This window comes from Molothrus aeneus, chromosome 5, assembly GCF_037042795.1.
Source record: "Molothrus aeneus isolate 106 chromosome 5, BPBGC_Maene_1.0, whole genome shotgun sequence".
Taxonomy (NCBI): Eukaryota; Metazoa; Chordata; class Aves; order Passeriformes; family Icteridae; genus Molothrus; species Molothrus aeneus.
Genome location: NC_089650.1, coordinates 69,483,114 through 69,502,373, shown reverse-complemented (window position 1 = coordinate 69,502,373; position 19,260 = coordinate 69,483,114). Strand labels below are relative to the sequence as shown.

Below are 19,260 nucleotides of genomic sequence, written 5' to 3'. Positions count from 1 at the left end.
AGCGGAGCGGGGTAACGCCGGGCCGCGAGGCGCTGGGACCCGCCGCTGTCGCTGTCGCCGCCGCTGTCGCCGCTGTCGTCGCTGTCGCCAACAGGGCCCCCCCGCGCCGCTCGCGCTCCCTCAGCCGCTCCGGCCGCCTCTGCCCCAGCCTCTCTCTGGACCCCTGACGTCACCCGCGGTGACGTCACCGCCCCGCGGCGCTACCATTGGCCGCGCCCTCAACGCTCCGCCGGCCCCGAGGCACGCCGGGAGTTGTAGTTCTGAGCGGGGAGGGTGGAATGATGGATGGGCCGCGGGTTCGAGGCCCCGCTGGGGCCGCAAGCTCCAGTTCCTCCCTTTCCAAGGTCTCCCGAATTCCCCACGGCTCCCAGTATTCCCCATGGATTCTGACACTCCTCTCATTCCCCCGTTTCCATTTTGCCCGTTCCCACCATGGCCAGAGAGCCACCTGATAAAATACAGGGTGGACCTATGTCAGGGCCTTGCAATTCCCCATGGCTCCCCCATTTCCAATGTTTTTCCACAATTCCCCAAGGCTCCCTCTGTTCCCAGCATCTCCCTTGTTCCCCATGGATTCTGACACCCCCTTATTCCTCTATTTCCTGTCCTGTCCTTTCCCCAAGGGGCTCAGGGAACCACCCCACAGAATATGGGGTTTGCCCATACAGAATATGGGGTTTGGTTTGGCCATCCAGAATATGGGGTTTGCCCACACAGCATATGGGGTTTGCCCATCCAAAATATGTGGTTTACCCATCCAGCATATGGGGTTTGCCTGTAGAGAATATGGGATTTGCCCATATAGCATATGGGGTTTGCCCATCCAGCATATGGGGTTTGCCTATCCAGAATATGGGTTTTGCCCATGCAGCATATGGGGTTTGCCCATATGGAATATGGGGTTTGCCCATATAGAATATGGGGTTTGCCCATCCCGAATATGGAGTTTGCCCATCCAGAATCTGGTGTTTGCCCACCCAGAATATGGGTTTACCCATGGCAATCCCATTCAATCCAGGCAGGAATGTGGCAGCTGGCCAGGCCCCACAGCAGGAGTCATCACTCCGGATTTCCGCTGGGACATCACCAGAGCATTTCCCTGTGCCTCAGTTTCCCCAGCCGGATGATGACAGCACCAATGGGTGTCTCCCGAACTGCTGGGATTCCTGATGGTGTGGAACCTCCCCACCCCACATTCCTGACCTCGGCATCACCCCATAAATCTGCCCCGGTGCTTCCTCCCCCTGTGGGGAGGAGACACAGCCAAAGAATCCCAAAAAGCTCCTCCATTTAATGCCCCAACATGCCCCGAGTTTGGCAGGGGCAGGAAGGTGACACCACCTGGGGGGGACTCAAATCCACACCCCACATTCCAGGGGGGAATTTGGCAGGGGAACAGGGTTCTGTTTGAGCAGAGCAGCTGGAAAACTCAGGATAAAGGATCCTGTATTTCCCAGACCACAAGGAAAAAAACAAGGATTTTACCATCATTTCTTGGAATGCTTCTATTCCATCTGTGAAACAGCAGCTTTGAAACACCAGGGATTATTCCAGGATGCCAGGGACTACAGCAGCACCCTGCTCCTTTTTGGAACACCTCAAGGCCACTCTTACAGCACCCAAACCTTGGAATGGTTTGGGAAAATTCCTGAGGGAATTTTGGGGATCCTCTGAGCACTCCTCAGTCTGGAAATGAGGATGGAGGGGTTGTGGCTGGGCTTTCCCACTCTGGGATGGGAATATCATCCTCCCTGGACCGGGTGCATCCCATGATTTGTGGGGTGGTTCCCTGATCAGAGATGAGGGGGAGCCAGGAGAATCCATGGATAGGGACTGTAGGGAATAGAGGGAGCCAAAGGGAACTGCTGGAAACCACTGGAAATGGGGAAAGCAGAGTTCCAGGGAGATCTAAGGAATGGGGAAAGCTTGGGGGGCAGTTGGGGGATCTGTAGGTCCAGGCAGCTGGAAAAGGGGCTCTTCCCTGCCCATCCTTGTCCCTCTGGATTTGGGGTATCCCCATTTCCACCCCAACTCCCAGCCCAGCAGGGCCATGGGTGCAGCAGCCCCTCATTAGGGCCCCTAATTAGGGAAAGGAAGGGAACCCACCCAAATCCAGACCCTGCTGCTTCCCATGGGATCCCAAAACGGTGGATGCCAGGAGAAGCCCCCAGGTGGGGGCACAGGTGCACCCCCAAGCTTTGGGGTTCAGGGAGAGCCAGGATCAGCCCTGACCAAGGCAGGCACTGCATTCCCAAGCACAGGGCAGCCAAATCCCAAAATCCATCCAAGGCCATGAAACCTCAGAGATGGGGCTGGGAAAATGGAGGCAGGAGATCCTTTCCTCAAAAAAAACCCCAAAAGGAATGACAGATCCCTGTGCCTCCACCCACAGCACAGACCTGGAGGGAGGAGATCCAACTGTGCCAGGTTGTCTGTGGAATCCCAGCCCTTCCCAAAGCCCTTTCCCCAATAACCTCAAGGATGGAGATGACACCATTCCCTTCCCAGCAGCCCAAACTCATTTCTTCCCAGGTTTTGGGAATCCCACCCTCCAACCAGAGGGATTCATCACCCCAAACTGGCCATCAGCAGAGGGACAGGGATTGAGGCAATGGAAAAACAAAATGTGGAGTGGGATGCACAGGGAGGCAGCGGGATGTTGATCCCAGAAGGACAAGAATCCTGAGGGATACAGGAACCACACCAGGTCCTGACCTCCTCCTGCCCTGGGAAAAAGCACCACACCAGCAGGAAGGAAAAAGAAAAAAAACAAAAATGAAATGTTTATTCCCACCTGGCGTCACTTCCTGGGGAGGTGCCAATGTCCCCTTGTCACCCCACGGGCCCACAGCACATCCCAGCTCCAGGCAGCCCTCGCAGGGAGGGAGGGACAGACACAGCAGCAGTTTGTGAAGGCTCCAGCAGGGCAGGCAGGGAGGGGATCCCAGCGTGGCTGGAGCTGCCTCGGGACACGGAGCTGCCCAGGAGCCACCAGAGCTGTGGGTGTGTCCCCTGTGGGTGTGTCCCCTGTGGGTGTGTCCCCCTGTGGGTGTGTCCCCCTGTGGGTGTGTCCCCTGTGGGTGTGTCCCCCTGTGGGTGTGTCCCCCTGTGGGTGTGTCCCCAGGGCTCAGGAGGAATTCATGCTCTCCCACTGGCGGAAAATGCGGAACACCTTGCAGGACTTCTCCGAGAGGCTCTGGAAAAGATGGGAACAGAGCAACAACAGCCACGGGTCAAGGCACTGGAGCAGGAGCTGCCATTGGCAAAGGGCACGAGGGGAAACTGCAGCAAAAACCACCCAAAATATCCCAGCTGGCTGCCAGGACAGCACTTGGCTCCTCATCTTCATGATCCCAATTTGCCAGCAGAGAGGAGAACAAGGAGACTACGAGCAAGAAGCAGGAAGGGACCCCAAAAAGCAGAAAGGGACCCCAAAAAGCAGGAAGGGGCTCCATAAAGTAGGAAAGGACCCCAAAAGGCAGGAATGGAACCCAAAAAATATGAAGGGACCCCAAAAAGCAGGAAGGGACTCCATAAAACAGGAAGGGACTCCATAAAACAGAAAAAACAGGAAAGGACTCCAAAAAGCAGGAAGGGACCCCAAAAAGAAGGAATGGAACCCCAAAAGGCAGGAAGGGAACCTAAAAAGCAAGAAGGGGCTCCAAAAAAGCAGGAAGGGACCCAAAAAAGCAGAAAGGGAATCCAAAAAGCAAGAAAGGAACCCAAAAAGCGGGAAGGGAACCCAAAAAGCAGGAAAGGATCCCAAAAAGCAGGAAAGGAGCCCAAAAAGCAGAAAGTTTTCCATAAAACAGGAAAGGACCCCAAAAGGCATGAAAGGAGCCCAAAAGGCAGGAAGGGAACCCAAAAAAGCAGGAAAGGACTCCAAAATGCAGGAAATTATCCCAAAAAGCAGGAAAGGATGCCAAAATGGAGGAAGGGACCCCAAAAAGTAAGAAGGGAACCCAAAATGCAGGAAGGGACTCCAATAAGCAGGAAAGGACCCCAAAAAGCAGGAAAGGAGCCCAAAAAGCAGGAAGAGACTCCAACCATCCCCTGTTCCAGCTGGGTCTGGTGCCTCTGACTTGTGACTGGCCCTGCTGGACCATCTGGAGCTTTCCTGGCACATGGCAGAACCACAGAGTCATGGAATGGTTTGGGATGGAAGGGACCCTAAAGATGAACCAGTTTTAAGCCCCTGCTGTGGGCAGGGCCACCCCTAGGAGGGACCTGTTGGGGACACAAATCCCATGAAAGTGCCAGGACAAATGCTGAAGGGGGAATGCTCCACCTGAGCTCCAAGAGAGGCAGGAAGGAGCTGGCAGGAGGAATCCAAGTGGATCAAGAGAGCCAGGGAGGCAGCAGCTGCTCCACAGCCACATGGGGAGGGAGTTGTGGCCTCAGCAAAGCTGGCACCCCAAGAGCCTGGAGCCAGGAGCTGGGATGGCTGCAGAGAGGAGCTCTGGGGACACTCTGGGGAATGAAACCAGATCTTGGGCAGCACTGTTATTTATAGCAGCCCTGGGGCAGCTCCAGCACAGCCCAGCCTTGGATGGAGCCTGCCTGTGGGAATGCCAGGGCTCACGCTCTGCAGCTTGGTCCTTGTCACCTGGCTGGGATTGATCCCACCCAAAGCCCACCCATCCCAAATTTTTGCTGCCTGGACAAGTTGGGATACCCCAGACTCACCACTGGCTCCGTTTCGGGCACTGTGTCACATTTCTGGATGCCAAGGAGCCTCTTCAGCACCACCTCCCAGCCTGGCTCAGCCTTCCCAGGCTCCTTGTCTGTCTGGGATGCAGCGTCCTCCAGGGATTCCTGTCCCTCCCCAGTGCTGACCCAGGGACACCAATCACGGTGCTGAGAGCTGGGGTGAAAGAAGCTCCTCAAGGAAGCGTCCTGGGAAGCGAGGTGGTGGCAGAGAAGGGACACAACAACGGCATGCTTAGAGACACCAAGAAACCCTCTTTGTGCCCAAAGCCCTGAGCAGGGGCTGGCAACACAAATCCCTGGATGGGGGGAGCCCCCTGGCAGGGTCACTCACCGAGCTGCTGGAGGAGCAGAGCCGCGCGCGCTTGGCCCTGCGCACGGGGCTGGAGGGCACCTCCATGGTGTCCCCCTGCCCCATGCTCCGGGTCACGGGGCGGCTCCTCAGGGCGGGGCTGCTCACATCCAGCTCCCCCCTGTCCATGGAGCTGGGGGAGTCCCAGCCCCGGGGCCGGGCCAGGGCTGGGGACGGGCTCTTCTCGTGCTGCTGGGGGAAAACGGCGTCATGGAGCTCCTCTGCTCACCTTGTCCAGCTCCAGCCCTCCTCAGCCCCCCACAGGAGCCCTTCCCACCACAGATGTGTCCACTGGGTGTGGGTGAGGGATTTGGAGCACCTTTGCTCACCAAGGGGCCTTTTCCAGCTCCAACCCTCCTCAGCCCCCCACAGGAGCCCTTCCCACCACAGATGTGTCCACTGGATGTGGGTGAGGGATCTGGAGCTCCTGGGGCTGGCCAAGTGTCCCTGCCCTGCCCAGAGAGGGATGTGCATTGGACACACGTGGATGAGGGATCTGGAGCTCCTCTGCTCACCAAGGGGCCTTGTCCAGCTCCAATCCTCCTCAGCCACCCCACAGGAGCCCTTCCTAGCACATGGAGTGTCCATTGGATGTGGGTGAGGGATTTGGAGCACCTTTGCTCACCAAGGGGCCTTTTCCAGCTCCAGCCCTCCTCAGCCCCCCACAGGAGCCCTTCCCACCACAGATGTGTCCACTGGATGTGGGTGAGGGATCTGGAGCTCCTGGAGCTGGCCAAGTGTCCCTGTCCAGAGAGGGATGAGGGATGCCCATTGGATGTGGGTGAGGGATTTGGAGCTGGCCAAGTGTCCCTGCCCTGCCCAGAGGGGGATGAGGGATGTCCATTGGATGTGGGTGAAGGATCTGGAGCTGGCCAAGTGTCCCTGCCCTGCCCAGAGAGGGATGAAGGATGTCCATAGGACATGGATGAGGGATCTGGAGCTCCTGGAGCTGCCAAGTGTCCCTGCCCTGCCCAGAGGGGGATGAGGGATGTCCATTGGATGTGGGTGAGGGATTTGGAGCTCCTCTGCTCACCAAGGGGGCCTTGTCCAACCCCAATCCTCCTCAGGCACCCCACAGGAGCCCTTCCCAGCACACGGATGTGTCCCTTGGATGTGGGTGAGGGATCTGGAGCTCCTGGAGCTGCCAGGTGTCCCTGCCCAGAGCCCCCAGGATGTACCTGCTCGGATGCTGGGTCCTGGCTCCGTGTCAGCATCCTGCGAGGGGAGGTGGGCACGGGCGGGAAGCGCTCGGGAGCAGCCGGGGTGGTGCTGCTGGAGCCACAGGAATCCAGCTCTGGAGCTGCAGCAGATTCCAGCTGGTGGAAGCCCCACAGCCCCACCTTCCTCATGCAGCGGGAGCAGGTGATCACCGCGAGGTTCATGGAGCCCGAGGCAGCGCTGCAGGGACAGAGCCAAGTCATGGGATCCTCACGGGATCCTTGTGGAATCCTCACGGGATCCTCACGGGATCCTTGTGGAATCCTCACAGGATCCTCATGGGATCCTCACGGGATCCTTGTGGAATCCTCACGGGATCTTCATGAGATCCTCATGGAACCGTCATGGAATCCTCATGGCATCCTCATGGGATCCTCGTGGAATCCTCACGGGATCCTCACAGGATCCTCATGGGATCCTCACGGGATCCTTGTGGAATCCTCACAGGATCCTCACGGGATCCTTGTGGAATCCTCATGGGATCCTCACGGGATCCTTGTGGAATCCTCATGGGATCCTCACAGGATCCTCACGGGATCCTCACGGGATCCTCACGGGATCCTTGTGGAATCCTCACGGGATCCTCATGGGATCTTCATGAGAGCCTCATGGAACCGTCATGGAATCCTCATGGCACCCTCATGGGATCCTCGTGGAATCCTCATGGGATCCTCATGAAACCCTCATGGCATCCTCAAAGGATCCTCATGGAATCCTCATGGGATCCTCATGGAATCCTCACAGAATCCTCATGGGAATCCTTGTGGGATCCTCATAGGGTCGTCATGGAACCCTCATAGGATCCTCATGGGATCCTCACAGAATCCTCATGGGAATCCTCACGGGATCCTCATGGGATCATCAAGGAATCCTCGTGGGATTCTCCTGGGATCCTTATGGGATCCTCACAGGACTCTCATGGGATCCTCATAGGGTCCTCATGGGAATCCTCATGGGATCCTCATGGGAATCCTCATGGGATCCTCGTGGGATCCTCATAGGAACCGCATGGGATCCTCATGGGATCCTCACAGAATCCTCATGGGAATCCTCATGGGATCCTCATGGGATCATCAAGGAATCTTCGTGAGATCCTCATGGGATCCTCACGGGATCCTCACAGGACTCTCATGCGATCCTCATGGGATCCTCATAGGAACCTCATGGGATCCTTGTGGAATCCTCATGGCATTCTCATGGAACCCTCATAGGATCCTCATGGAACCCTCATGGGATCCTCATGGGACCCACATGGGATCCTCATGAAATCTTCATGAGAACCTTGTGGGATCCTCATGGAATTCTCATGGGATCCTCATGGGATCACAGGATGGGTTGAAAGGGATCTTAAAGCTCATCTCATTCCAGTCCCTCATGGGCAGGGACACCTCCCACTACCCCAGGCTGCTCCAAACCCCATCCAACCCGGCCTTGGGCACTTCCAAGTTGGGGATGGGGTTGGGGAAAGGCAGGAGAGGCACTCAGGGATAAGCCTGGGCTTGGAAAAGTCAGGGAAAAGAGTCTATTAAATCCCATTTATGATGTTGATTGAAACTGGCCCAGTTGTGTTTTGCCTTGCCAGGAAGCAGGAACAGAAGGGGAAAAGAGGGGAAAAAAGGGGTAAAATAAGGGAAGCAGGAATGTAGTGGAAAAGTGGGGAAATAGTTAAATAAGGGAAGCAGGATTCTAGTGAAAAAAGAGGGAAAATAAGGAAAATAGTGACACAAAGGAAGCAAAAAAAAAAGGGAAAATGGGAAAATACAATCAGGTAGGCAGAAGCATGGTGAAAAAGAGGGAAAACAGTGAAAAAAGGGATAGTGAGCATTCCACAGGAGGAACATTCCCCATCCCTCCAGCCCCCAAGAGCTTTCATGGCCAGCCCAGAGTGTGAGGGACACTCCAGGCCCAGCCCTGCAGCCCTGCCCACCTGCAGGTCCAGCCACACAGCGCCAGGATGCAGGCAGGAACGTGCACCTGCAGGATTTCCGTGGAAAACTTCCCGGGAGGCTTCTCTCCCTCTGTGCCTTTGTGCTCCAGCTCCTCCCCAATGAGCTGGAGGAGCCGAGTGATCCTTTCCTCTGTCAGGGACTGCAGAGCACAGGGATAAAAGGCACTGGTTTCACTCCCAAATCCTGTCCCACATGGAGAACGACCCCTTTTGTACCCCCAGCTCTGGGAACGGGGAAAAGGCACTCAGAGCACTGCTCCCTGCCCCTGGCTCCCCATTCCATGCAATGTGCCCAGGCCCCAGCTGCTCCCTGAGGAGGAGCAGGTCCCACTCCTGCTGTGCCTTGCTGAGCTCAGCCAGCCCTAAAGCACCCCTGGGTTGTGGAATCCTCGTGGGATCCTCGTGGGATGCTGATCTTGAGTGACCCAAAAGGAAGGGCTCAGTATTCCCACATGGCAGCAGGAATGTGCCCCCTGTTCCCTCCCAGGGCGATCACAGCCAGGAGAATTGAGAAGTGGGGATGGCACTGCCTTGTGGGATAATAGATTCATTCATTAAGGCACTCAGAGCACTGCTCCCTGCCCCTGGCTCCCCGTTCCATGCAATGTGCCCAGGCCCCAGCTGCTCCCTGAGGAGGAGCAGGTCCCGCTCCTGCCGTGCCTTTGGTGCTTTCCCAGCTCAGCCAGCCCTGAACCACCCCTGGGCTGTGCTGAATGGATGAAGATTCCCTGGATCCCACACAGCTCCTGGCTGCCCAGAGCCATCTGTTCCCTGGCAAAGGAGTGTCCAACCGGCCAGACTTGGCTGCAGCAGAGCAGGGCCACGACAGGTCCCTGCAGGGTGACAATTCCACACTTGTTCCTGGCTCTTCCTGCTTTTCCCTCCTGCCTGTGGAGCCTCCTCGGGCTCCTTCACCTTCCCAGGTCTCTGCCCATACCTGAGGTTCAGGGTGGCAGCCCCTGGCATCCCAAATTCCTGTCTCCAGACATCCCAGCTAAAGGAGTGATCTGTGGGCTGCCCCTCCTCACGGAGTGCTGGAGCTCCCAAAGGAGTCTGTGGGATCCCAAATCCCCTCTCCCAGGCACCACAGAGCAGCCTGGACACTGGGAAAGGTCCAGACTGGGAACCAGACACACTTCCCAGCTGATGAGCCATTCCAAACTCCTCTTTACACGTTTCCATGGTGGAACCACCACATGGGGAATGTCCAAGGGGAAAAACAAAGTGGGAGCAGATCCCTCACACACACACACACACACACACACACACACAGGCTGAAATTCCTGATTTTGGGTGGGCCCAGGCTCGTCCCTAGAGCCTGGAATGCTGCAAATTTTGGGAGCAGGAGGGAACTCACCATGTTCTTCAGGTCTTGGGAGCAGGAGGGAACTCACCATGTTTTTCAGGTCTTCTGGTCTGAGGGAGGGCAGCTGCAGCTCCAGCTGACACAGGCTCTGGAAGCGATCCAGGAAATCCTGGAGAAGAACTCTGGGCTCATCCACCAGGAGCCTGGCAAAGCGATCTGGGGAGGGCAAAGCTGTGCTCAGCATTCCCAGCCCTCCTCATCCCACAGGGAATGGCAGGAGCCCAGCCAGGCTCTCCAGGTAAATGCAGTGATGGGATAAGAGGGAGTGACCTTAAGCTGAAGGAGGAAAAGCTTAGGTGGGATCTTGGCAATGAGGAATTCCTGGCTGGGCTGGGATTGCCAGAGCAGCTGGGGCTGCCCCTGCATCCCTGCAGTGCCCAAGGAAGGATTGGAGCAGCCTGGGATGGTGGGGTTGCAATGGGATGGGCTTTGAGGTCCCTTCCCACCCAAACCATTCTGGGATTCTGGAATCAAGGAGGCTCAGAATCCACCCTGAGGGATTTTTATGGAAGTTGGGGATGGAAAAGGGAAGGGAGACCCTTCCTGGAGTCCTGAGATTCCCAGTGAAGCCCCCGGATCCCAAAATCCCTTCCTAGAGAGGAGTCGGGGTGGGGATGGATCCAATCCCAGGCTGGGAGAGCTGGGAATGGAGGGAATTCCCTGGAGAGGGAGACTGGGCTGGGATTTTGGGAAGGGATTCCCAGAGCAGCTGGGGCTGCCCCTGATCCCTGCAATGCCCAAGGCCAGGCTGGATGGGGTCTGGAACAGCCTGGGACAGTGGGAGGTGTCCCTGGAGTGGCACTGGAAGGGCTTTCATGTCCCTTCCAACCCCAACAATTCCATGATTCTTTTCCTGGCTTTTAAAGGAAAAGCTCAGCACAGTTTTCCCTTCTCAGCATTCCCAAGCAGCACAGCTCCCAAGACAGGATCTATCCCTCTCTGAGCATTCCACGACACCAAACTTCCCCTGTCCCCTCCCAGGTACAACCCCAAAGCAATTTAAGTGCTCCAGAGGCACCCAAAGGTCAGGAAAAGCTGGATCCAGCCCTGGGGCTTCCATCTGCTGCTTTCCTGTTGTATTCCATCATTCCCACAGGGAAGAGCAGAGTGTGATGGCAGGAACAATGAAAAGGGGAAAAAATGGGAATAATGCAGGAATCTGGGGCACCCACCTGGGCAGGGGCTGTCTGGCCAGAAGCAGAACTTCTCGTGGGCAGTGCTCAGGGCCTTCCTGAGCTCCTCACAGCGCTCCTTGTCTGCAGGGAGAAACTCAGGGATATTCCCCTGCACTGCCACCTGCTCAGGGAATGGCCAGGAAAACCAGGCCAGCTGGTGGCAGAGTTCCCTGGGATGCTTTCCCAGGATTTCCCAGGATGCTGCCCGAGGCTGGAGGCTGCACAGCCTGAAGCTTCACCTCAGACTGTTCATATAATTTTAATAATAATTTTAAAATTATATATTCTCAAAAACAAAAAAGTGTCCTAATTAAAAAAAAATAAGTTTTTTTAAATACTGTAGTCAAAGCAAGAAGTACTCAAATTTAAATATTAACACCTAATATAACCACTACTGGGTGCTGAGAATTCTAAACTCTGTGTTCAGAACTCTGAGAATTCTAAACTCTCTCAGCACACTAAGTTTAAAATTCTCAGCATCCAGGATTCCAACCTCAGACTCCGCCCTGTTCCCAGCAAGAGGAATTCCAGGCTCTCTCAGGCAGCCCCAGAACAGCAAATGTCACCTCAGCAGTTCCACCTGCCCAAAGCCAAAATCCCTCCCATTCCCAGGCACAGGGGAGCCTGTGGAAAAGCAGCCCAAGCCAACCCCGGGCACAAAACCTGCTGGATCCTGCCAGTTTCTCCTCCTGGGATGCTGCCAACCCCTGGCTGAGCTGATCCCTCCACCCCAGCTGTAGGAGCCAAATCCCAGCTATGTCTGGAAATCAAACTTCCCCAAAAACCCCCCCAAAAATTCTGACATTTCATTTCACTTACACTTTCAGAATAAAAAAAAAAAAATTCTTTTTCAATTTGTTTTTCAATGCCTCCTTCCCAATCTTTGATTAGTTTGGATTTCCCTAACCTGGTGTGATTTCCAATGGAATAATTAGGCCAAGGTTTATTTAACAGAGATAATCTGAATAAATAGGGAATGTTGATCTTGAGTGACCCAAAAGGAAAGGCTCAGTATTCCCACATGGCAGCACCTGGCAGGCAGCAGGAATGTGCTCCCTGTCCACTTCCAGGGCAATTGCAGCCAGGAAAATTGAGAAGTGGGGATGGCACTGCCTTGTGGGATAATAAGGAGTTCATTAATTAAATCTCACAATGGAATTTCTGCCTGAATGGCTTTGGTGAGCAGCAACCACCGATCAATTTTTCCATGCTGGAAAAATTCAGTGGAGGATCAGGGAAGCAGATCCAGGAATTGGGAAAGAAAAGAGAATTTTTAAAAGGATTTTCAGATCCTTAAATGCATCCAGAGGGCAATGAGGCTGGAGAAATGGCTGGAAAACCTGGAAAGAGGCTGAGAGCCTTGGGATTGTTTGGAGAAAAGGAGGATGAGGGGTCAACTCTGCACCTTCCGGGGGAGGGAATGCTGAGCTCTTCTCCCTGGAATCCTGTGGCAGGACTGGCATGGAATTCCAGCATGGGAATGGCTCAGAGCTGCACCAGCGCAGGCTCAGGCTCAACAGGAGGAACCATTTCTGTACCAGGCTGATCCAGCTCTGGAACAGTCCAAGAGGTGATCAGTGCCCCAAGCCTGGAAGTGTTCCAGACGGTTTTGGATCATTCCCTTGGGTCTGATTTGAGCTCTGGAACCTCACTGGGGTTTTCCAGTCCTTAAAGGATGGGTGCAAAGAGGATGGAGGGTCTCCTTTCCATGGAGAGGACAAGGAGCAGTGGGGACAGGGTGTGTGGGAGAGGGTCTATCCCAGCATAAAAAAGACATTTTTTACAGTGAGAATTTCATCATTCCCTGGAACCACTGTGCCATGGAACCATCACTCCCTGAGATCATCATTCCTGCCACTATCATTGCCTGAAACCATCATTCCCTGGAATCATCATTCCCTGGGACCACCATTCCTTGGGACCAGCATTCCCTGAGACCATCATTCTTTGGGACCATCACTCCCCGAAACCTCCATCCCTAAGGAATATCATTCCCTGGGAGCATCATTCCCAGAAAACATAATTCCTTGGAATCAGCATTCCCTGAGATCATCATTCTTTGGGACCATCACTCCCCGAAACCTCCATCCCTAAGGAATATCATTCCCTGGGAGCATCATTCCTTAGGACTTCATTCCTGGCACCATCATTCCCTGGAACTGCCATTCCTTGGAATCATCATTTCCTGGGACGATCTTTCCCAGAAAACATAATTCCTTGGAATCAGCATTCCCTGAGATCATCATTCTTTGAGACCATCACTCCCTGAAACCTCCATTCCTAAAAAATATCATTCCCTGGGAGCATCATTCCTTAGGACTTCATTCCTGGCACCATCATTCCCTGGAACTGCCATTCCTTGGAATCATCATTTCCTGAGACCATCATTCCTTAGAACAATCATTCCCTGAACCTATAATTCCTCGGAATCATCATTTCCTGGGTTCATAATTCCCTGGGACCATCATTCCCTGAAACCATAATTCCTTGGAACCACCACTCCCTGAGATCATCATTCCCTGGGACCATCATGGTTCCCTGAAACCATAATTCCTTACAATCATCATTCCCAGAGACCACCATTCCTTGGAACCACCATTCCCTGAGACCATCACTCCTTAGGACAATCACTCCCTGAAACCATCATTCCTTGGAACCACCATTCCCTGGGACCACCATTCCCTGGGACCACCATTCTTTGGAACCACCATTCCCTGGGACCACCATTCCCTGGGACCACCATTCCCTGGGACCACCATTCCTTGAAACCACCATTCCCTGGGACATCATTCCCTGGGACACCACCATTCCTTAGAACCATCATTCCCAGAGACCATCATTCCTTGGAACCACCATTCCCTGAAACCATCATTCCTTAGGACAATCATTCCCTGAAGCCATAATTCTCATCATTCTTTGGAACCAGCATTCCCTGGGACCACCATTCCCAGGAACCACATTCCCTGGACACCAGCACAGAACAGGAGGAGCTTTAAGACCCCTCCCAACCCAAACTCCCTACAATCCCACGACCTCTCCCAGCTGGAATTCCCAACACAAACCAGGATTTGATTATTCCATCCCCCCAGCTAAACACCACCCATTGGCCTTGAGCCGCTTTCCCAACCTCCCCGCCCCTGGAAGCCGCTGCGCCCCGCGATCCCACGATCCCACAATCCCAAGCTCTGGGCCGTCCCCACTCACAGTTGCTGAGGTCCAGGGTGAGCTGCAGGCTCATGCACAGGTAGGCCTGGCAGCTGGAGCACCTCAGCATGTCACACTCCACGCTGACCCAGCCGAAACGCGCGCACACCAGCGGGGACAGCGCCGGCGGCTTCCCCGCCCACCGCAGGGGGTCTGCCCGTCAAGGAGAGACAGCAGCAGCATTCCTGGGATTTATGGGATGGGAAACGTTCCCAGGCAGGGAGAGCTCGGGGTTTGTGGGGAAACAGTCCCAGAGAGGGAGAGCTCGGGGTTTGTGGGGTGGGGTAACATTCCCAGAGAGGGAGAGCTCGGGGTTTGTGGGGTGGGGGAACATTCCCAGAGAGGGAGAGCTCGGGGTTTGTGGGGAAACATTCCCAGAGAGGGAGAGCTCGGGGTTTGTGGGGGAACATTCCCAGGGAGAGCTCGGGGTTTGTGGGGTGGGGGAACATTCCCAGAGAGGGAGAGCTCGGGGTTTGTGGGGGAACATTCCCAGGGAGGGAGAGCTCGGGGTTTGTGGGGGAACATTCCCAGGGAGAGCTCGGGGTTTGTGGGGTGGGGGAACATTCCCAGAGAGGGAGAGCTTGGGGTTTGTGGGGGAACATTCCCAGAGAGGGAGAGCTCAGGGTTTGTGGGATGGGGGAACATTCCCAGGGAGGGAGAGCTCGGGGTTTGTGGGGGAACATTCCCAGGAAGGGAGAGCTCAGGGCGGGCTGCAGCTGCCTCAGGAGGGGAAGCACAGGGACAAGGAGCAGGGCAGGAATGCAGGGAGCTGTGCCAGGAGGAGTTTAGGAGAAGGTTGGATTGAGGAAAAGGTTGGATTTAGGAAAAGGCAGGATTTTAGGAAAATGTTAGATTTTAGGAAAAGCTTGGATTATAGGAAAAGGTCGGATTTAGGAAAAGGCTGGATTCAGGAAAAGGCTGGATTTTGGGGAAAGCTTGGATTTTAGGAAGAAGCTGAATTTAGGAAAAGGTAGGATTTAGGAAAAGGTAGGATTTAGGAAAAGGCAGGATTTTAGGAAAATGTTAGATTTTAGGAAAATTTGGATTATAGGAAAAGGTGGGATTTAGGAAAAGGCTGGATTTAAGAAAAGCTTGGATTATAGGAAAAGGCTGGATTTTAGGAGGAGGTTGGATTATAGGAAAGGTTGGGATTTTAGGAAAAGGTTGGATTTTAGGAAGAAGTTGCATTTAGGAAAAGCTTGGAATATAGGAAAAGTTGGGATTTTAGGAAAAGGCTGGATTTTAGGAAAAGGCTGGATTTAGGATGAGCCTGGATTTCAGGAAAAGGCTCTTCCCCAGAGGGTGCTGGGGCACTGAGCATTCCCCAGGGAACGGCCACAGCTCCCAAGCTCCAGGAGCGCTGGGACAGCTCTCAGGGCTGGGGAGGAATTTTGGGATATCCCTGCAAGGGCAGGAATTGGCTCAGTGACCCCTCTGGCTCTTCGCCCACAATTCCAGCTGGAATTCCAGCATCCCAAAGGATATGGTGAATGTTTCCACCCTGCTGAAATAGGCCTCCCTGCTGGCAGATTCCAGGGAAAGAGCCTCCAGCTGGGAGGGTCCGTTGGCTCGCTCCGAGCAGCCCGACGTGTCCTTCCTGAAAGGAAGAGCAGCAAGGGAAACTCTGGGGAAGGACGGACATGGCAACAGCCTGGGGCTGGGGAGAGGGGGGAGCTGGAACCAGGCTGGGTTAGGGAAAGGCTGGAGCTGGGAACAGGCTGGGGTTGGGAAAGGCTGGAGCTGGGAACAGGCTGGGGTTGGGAAAGGCTGGAGCTGGGAACAGGCTGGGGTTGGGAAAGGCTGGAGCTGGGAACAGGCTGGGGTTGGGAAAGGCTGGAGCTGGGAACAGGCTGGGTTTAGGAAAGGCTGGGGTTAGGGAAAGGCTGGGGTTAAGGACAGGTTGGATTTAGAAAAAGGTTGGGTTTTAGGAACAGGTTGGATTTAGGAACAGGTTGGATTTAGGAACAGGTTGGATTTAGGAACAGGTTGGGTTTAGGAAGAGGTTGGGTTTAGGAAGAGGTTGGGTTTTAGGGAGAGGTTGGGTTTAGGAACAGGTTGGATTTAGGAACAGGTTGGATTTAGGAAGAGGTTGGATTTAGGAAGAGGTTGGGTTTAGGAAGAGGTTGGGTTTTAGGGAGAGGTTGGGTTTTGGGAAAATGTTAGATTTTAGGAAAAGGCTGGATTTAGGAAAAGGCTGGATTTAGGAAAAGGTTGGATTTAGGAAGAGGTTGGATTTAGGAAGAGGTTGGATTTAGGAAGAGGTTGGATTTAGGAAAAGGTTGGGTTTTTGGAAAAGGCTGGATTTAGGAACAGGCTGGATTCAGGAAGAGGTTGGGTTTTAGGAAGAGGTTGGATTCAGGAAGAAGTTGGATTTAGGAACAGGTTGGATTTAGGAACAGGTTGGATTTAGGAAGAGGTTGGGTTTAGGAAGAGGTTGGGTTTAGGAAGAGGTTGGATTCAGGAAGAGGTTGGATTCAGGAAGAGGTTGGGTTTTAGGAAGAGGTTGGGTTTAGGAACAGGTTGGATTTAGGAACAGGTTGGATTTAGGAACAGGTTGGATTTAGGAAAAGGCTGGGTTTTAGGATAAGGCTGGATTTCAGGAAAAGGCTGAATTTAGGAAAAGGTTGGATTTTAGAAAAAGGCAGGATTTTGGGAAAAGGTTGGGTTTTAGGAGGAGGCTGGATTTAGAAAAAGGCTAGATTTAGGAAAAGGCTGGATTTCAGCAAAAGGTTGGACTTAGGAAAAGGCTGGATTTTGGGAAAGGCTGGATTTGAGGAAAAGGCTGAATTTTGAACAAGGTTGGATTTTAGGAAATACCTAGATTTTAGGAAAAGGTTGGATTTTAGGAAAAGTTTGGATTTAAGAAAAATCTGGATTTAGGAAAAGGTTTGGTTTAGCAAAAGGCTGGATTGTAGGAAAAGGCTGGATTTCAGGAAAAGGCTGGATTTAGGAAAAGGTTGGATTTTGAACAAGGCTGGATTTTAGGGACAGACTGGATTTAGGAAAAGGCTGGTCTTAGGAACAGGTTGTATTTAGGAAAAGGTCAGATTTTAGGAACAGGTTGCATTTGGGAAAGGTTGGGTTTTAGGAAGAGATTGGATTTAGGAAAAGGCTGGATCTTAGGGACAGACTGGATTTCAGGAAAAGGCTGAATTTTGAACAAGGTTGGATTTTAGGAAATGCCTAGATTTTAGGAAAAGGTTGGATTTTAGGAAAAGGCTGGATTTAAAAAAAAGTTGGATTTTGGAAAAGGCTGGGTTTGGGAAAATGCTAGATTTCAGGTAAAGGTTGGATTTAGGAAAAGGCTGAATTTAGGAAAAAATTGGATTTATGAAAAGGCTGAATTTAGAAAAGGTTGGATTTAGGAAAAGGTTGGACTTAGGAAAAGGTTGGACTTTAGGGACAGACCGGATTTTAGGAAAAGGCTGAATTTAGGAAAAGGCTGGATTTAGGAAAAAGCTAGATTTTTCAGAAAAGGTTGGATTTGGGAAAAGGTTGGATTTTAGGAAAAGGTTGGATTTAGGAGAAGGTTGGATTTAGCAAAAGGCAGGATTTTGGGAAGCTGCTGGATTTTAGGAATAGGATTAGAAACAAAGCACAGAGCACTTTGCAACTCCCCACCCCTCAGGCCTGTCCTGACAAGGATTTTCTCCAGAGCTCCCCATTCCCAGCTTTTCATTAATTCCTAATAAAACAATGAATAAAATTCCAAGGGTGCCTCAAATGTGTCCCCAGTGACAGCTGGGCCAGTGGGATTTGGGACAAGGAGGGGACAGGGCCTCGTTCTGTGAGCCCAGCAGGGGCAGACTGAGGACTGGGATGTCTGGGATGTCCCCAAAACTGCAATGTCACCCCATGGCTGCCTTTGGCCTCCTCCCAATGCCTGAATTCAGCCAAAATTCAGAGAGGGCTGGGACAAGGGAGCCCCTGAGGCACCCCCAAAGCCCAGCCCCCACTGCTCCCACTGCTTCCCAGTAACCCCTGGGGCTCCCAGTGCCCCACCAAGCTGTGACCATTGTGACCAGGACATGGCCACTTCAGGCCATGGGGACTCCACAGGCACTGGCCTGGGCTGCCCTCCCAGTGTCCCCAGTGCCCTCCCAGTACCCCCAGTACCCTCCCAGTGTCCCCAGTGCCCTCAGTACCCTCCCAGTGCCCCCCCAGTGTCCCCAGTGCCCTCTCAGTGCCCTCAGTTACCCTCCCAGTAACCCCAGTACCTTCCCAGTGCCCTCAGTATCCTCCCAGTACTCTCCCAGTGTCCCCAATACCCTCCCAGTGCCCTCAGTACCCTCCCAGTGCCCCCAATACCCTCCCAGTACCCCAAGCATCCTCCCAGTACCCTCAGTACCCTCCCAGTGCCCCCAATACCCTCCCAGTACCCCAAGCATCCTCCCAGTACCCTCAGTATCCTCCCAGTGCCCCCAGTACCCTCCCAGTATCCCAGTACCTGTTTCAACTCCTGCCTTCTTGTCCTTCCAGTATTCCCAGTGTCCCCGAGTCCCTTCAGTATTCCCAGCGCCTCCCAGTTCCACCAGTGGTCCCTCCCAGTGCCCCTGAGTCTCTCCAGCATTCCCAGTGCATTCCCGCGCTTTCCTTTCCCGCTCTCCCTCCCCAGTAACAACTCCCAGCACCTCCCAGTCCCCTCCAGCCTCGCTCCCTCCGACTCCAATTCCCCCTCAGGACCCCAAATAACCCCGAGGGGTCCCCGATTCCCTCACGAGTCCCCAGCGCTCCCCTCCCCTCACACGGCCGGGCCTCCCCCCGACTCCCGCCCGGTGCCGGCGAGTCCCGGTGCCGCTGGCCCTCACCCGCCGGGCCCGGGCCCCTCGCTGGCGATGCCGCCGTCGATGAGGTCGCGGATCTGCCGGGGGGTGACGGGGGGCGGCCGCCCTCGGTTTCCCCCGGCCGCGGCCGCCGCCGCTCCCCCGGCGCTGGGCGCCGCCATTTTGGTCCCTCCCTCCTGTCACGGCCCGGGAAACGCGGGCCCCGCACGAATGTTCCGCTCGCGCACGATCGTTCCGCCCGCGCCGCGGGGGTCGCTCATGGCCTCGTGCAAGGCCCGCGCGGCCTCCGGAACCTCGCCGAGGACTCGGGAGGCGCCGGCGACCCCGCGAAAGTCGCCGCAAATGTCCCCGTTGGTGTCCGCGGGAATGTTCCCGCGCCCCCGCTCTCGGCGCTCCATTGCCCCAGCCTGGATCGATCGCTCAGCTCTCCCAACAGCGGTGCTCTCGCCGCAGCCTCCCCCCACCTGCCAACAAGCCCGCAGCTGATAGGCTCCGGCCGAAGAAGC

General features: G+C 54.5%; 1 protein-coding gene across 1 annotated transcript; it reads right to left on the bottom strand.

Moving 5' to 3' along the window:
* Positions 1-2,761: 2,761 nt before the first annotated feature.
* Positions 2,762-19,107, bottom strand: ZC3HC1 (zinc finger C3HC-type containing 1). The gene is made up of 10 exons (XM_066551087.1): positions 18,779-19,107; positions 15,457-15,567; positions 13,971-14,122; positions 10,764-10,847; positions 9,620-9,747; positions 8,205-8,365; positions 6,238-6,457; positions 5,042-5,248; positions 4,687-4,896; positions 2,762-3,196 (listed from the first exon to the last, which is right to left on the bottom strand). Exons 1-10 carry the CDS (start codon positions 18,913-18,915, stop codon positions 3,128-3,130), a joined length of 1,479 nt encoding a protein of 492 aa, XP_066407184.1. The 5' UTR covers positions 18,916-19,107; the 3' UTR covers positions 2,762-3,127.
* Between the last annotated feature and the right edge of the window lie 153 nt (positions 19,108-19,260).

Coding starts and splice junctions, on each gene's coding strand:
- ZC3HC1 (XM_066551087.1), bottom strand. CDS start 18,915: ATGGCGGCGCCCAGCGCCGGGGGAGCGGCGGCGGCCGCGGCCGGGGGA. Junction 8,366..9,619: donor CAGAAGACCTGAAAAACATG/GTGAGTTCCCTC, acceptor TGTGCTCTGCAG/TCCCTGACAGAGGAAAGGAT. Junction 6,458..8,204: donor CTGTGTGGCTGGACCTGCAG/GTGGGCAGGGCT, acceptor CTGTCCCTGCAG/CGCTGCCTCGGGCTCCATGA.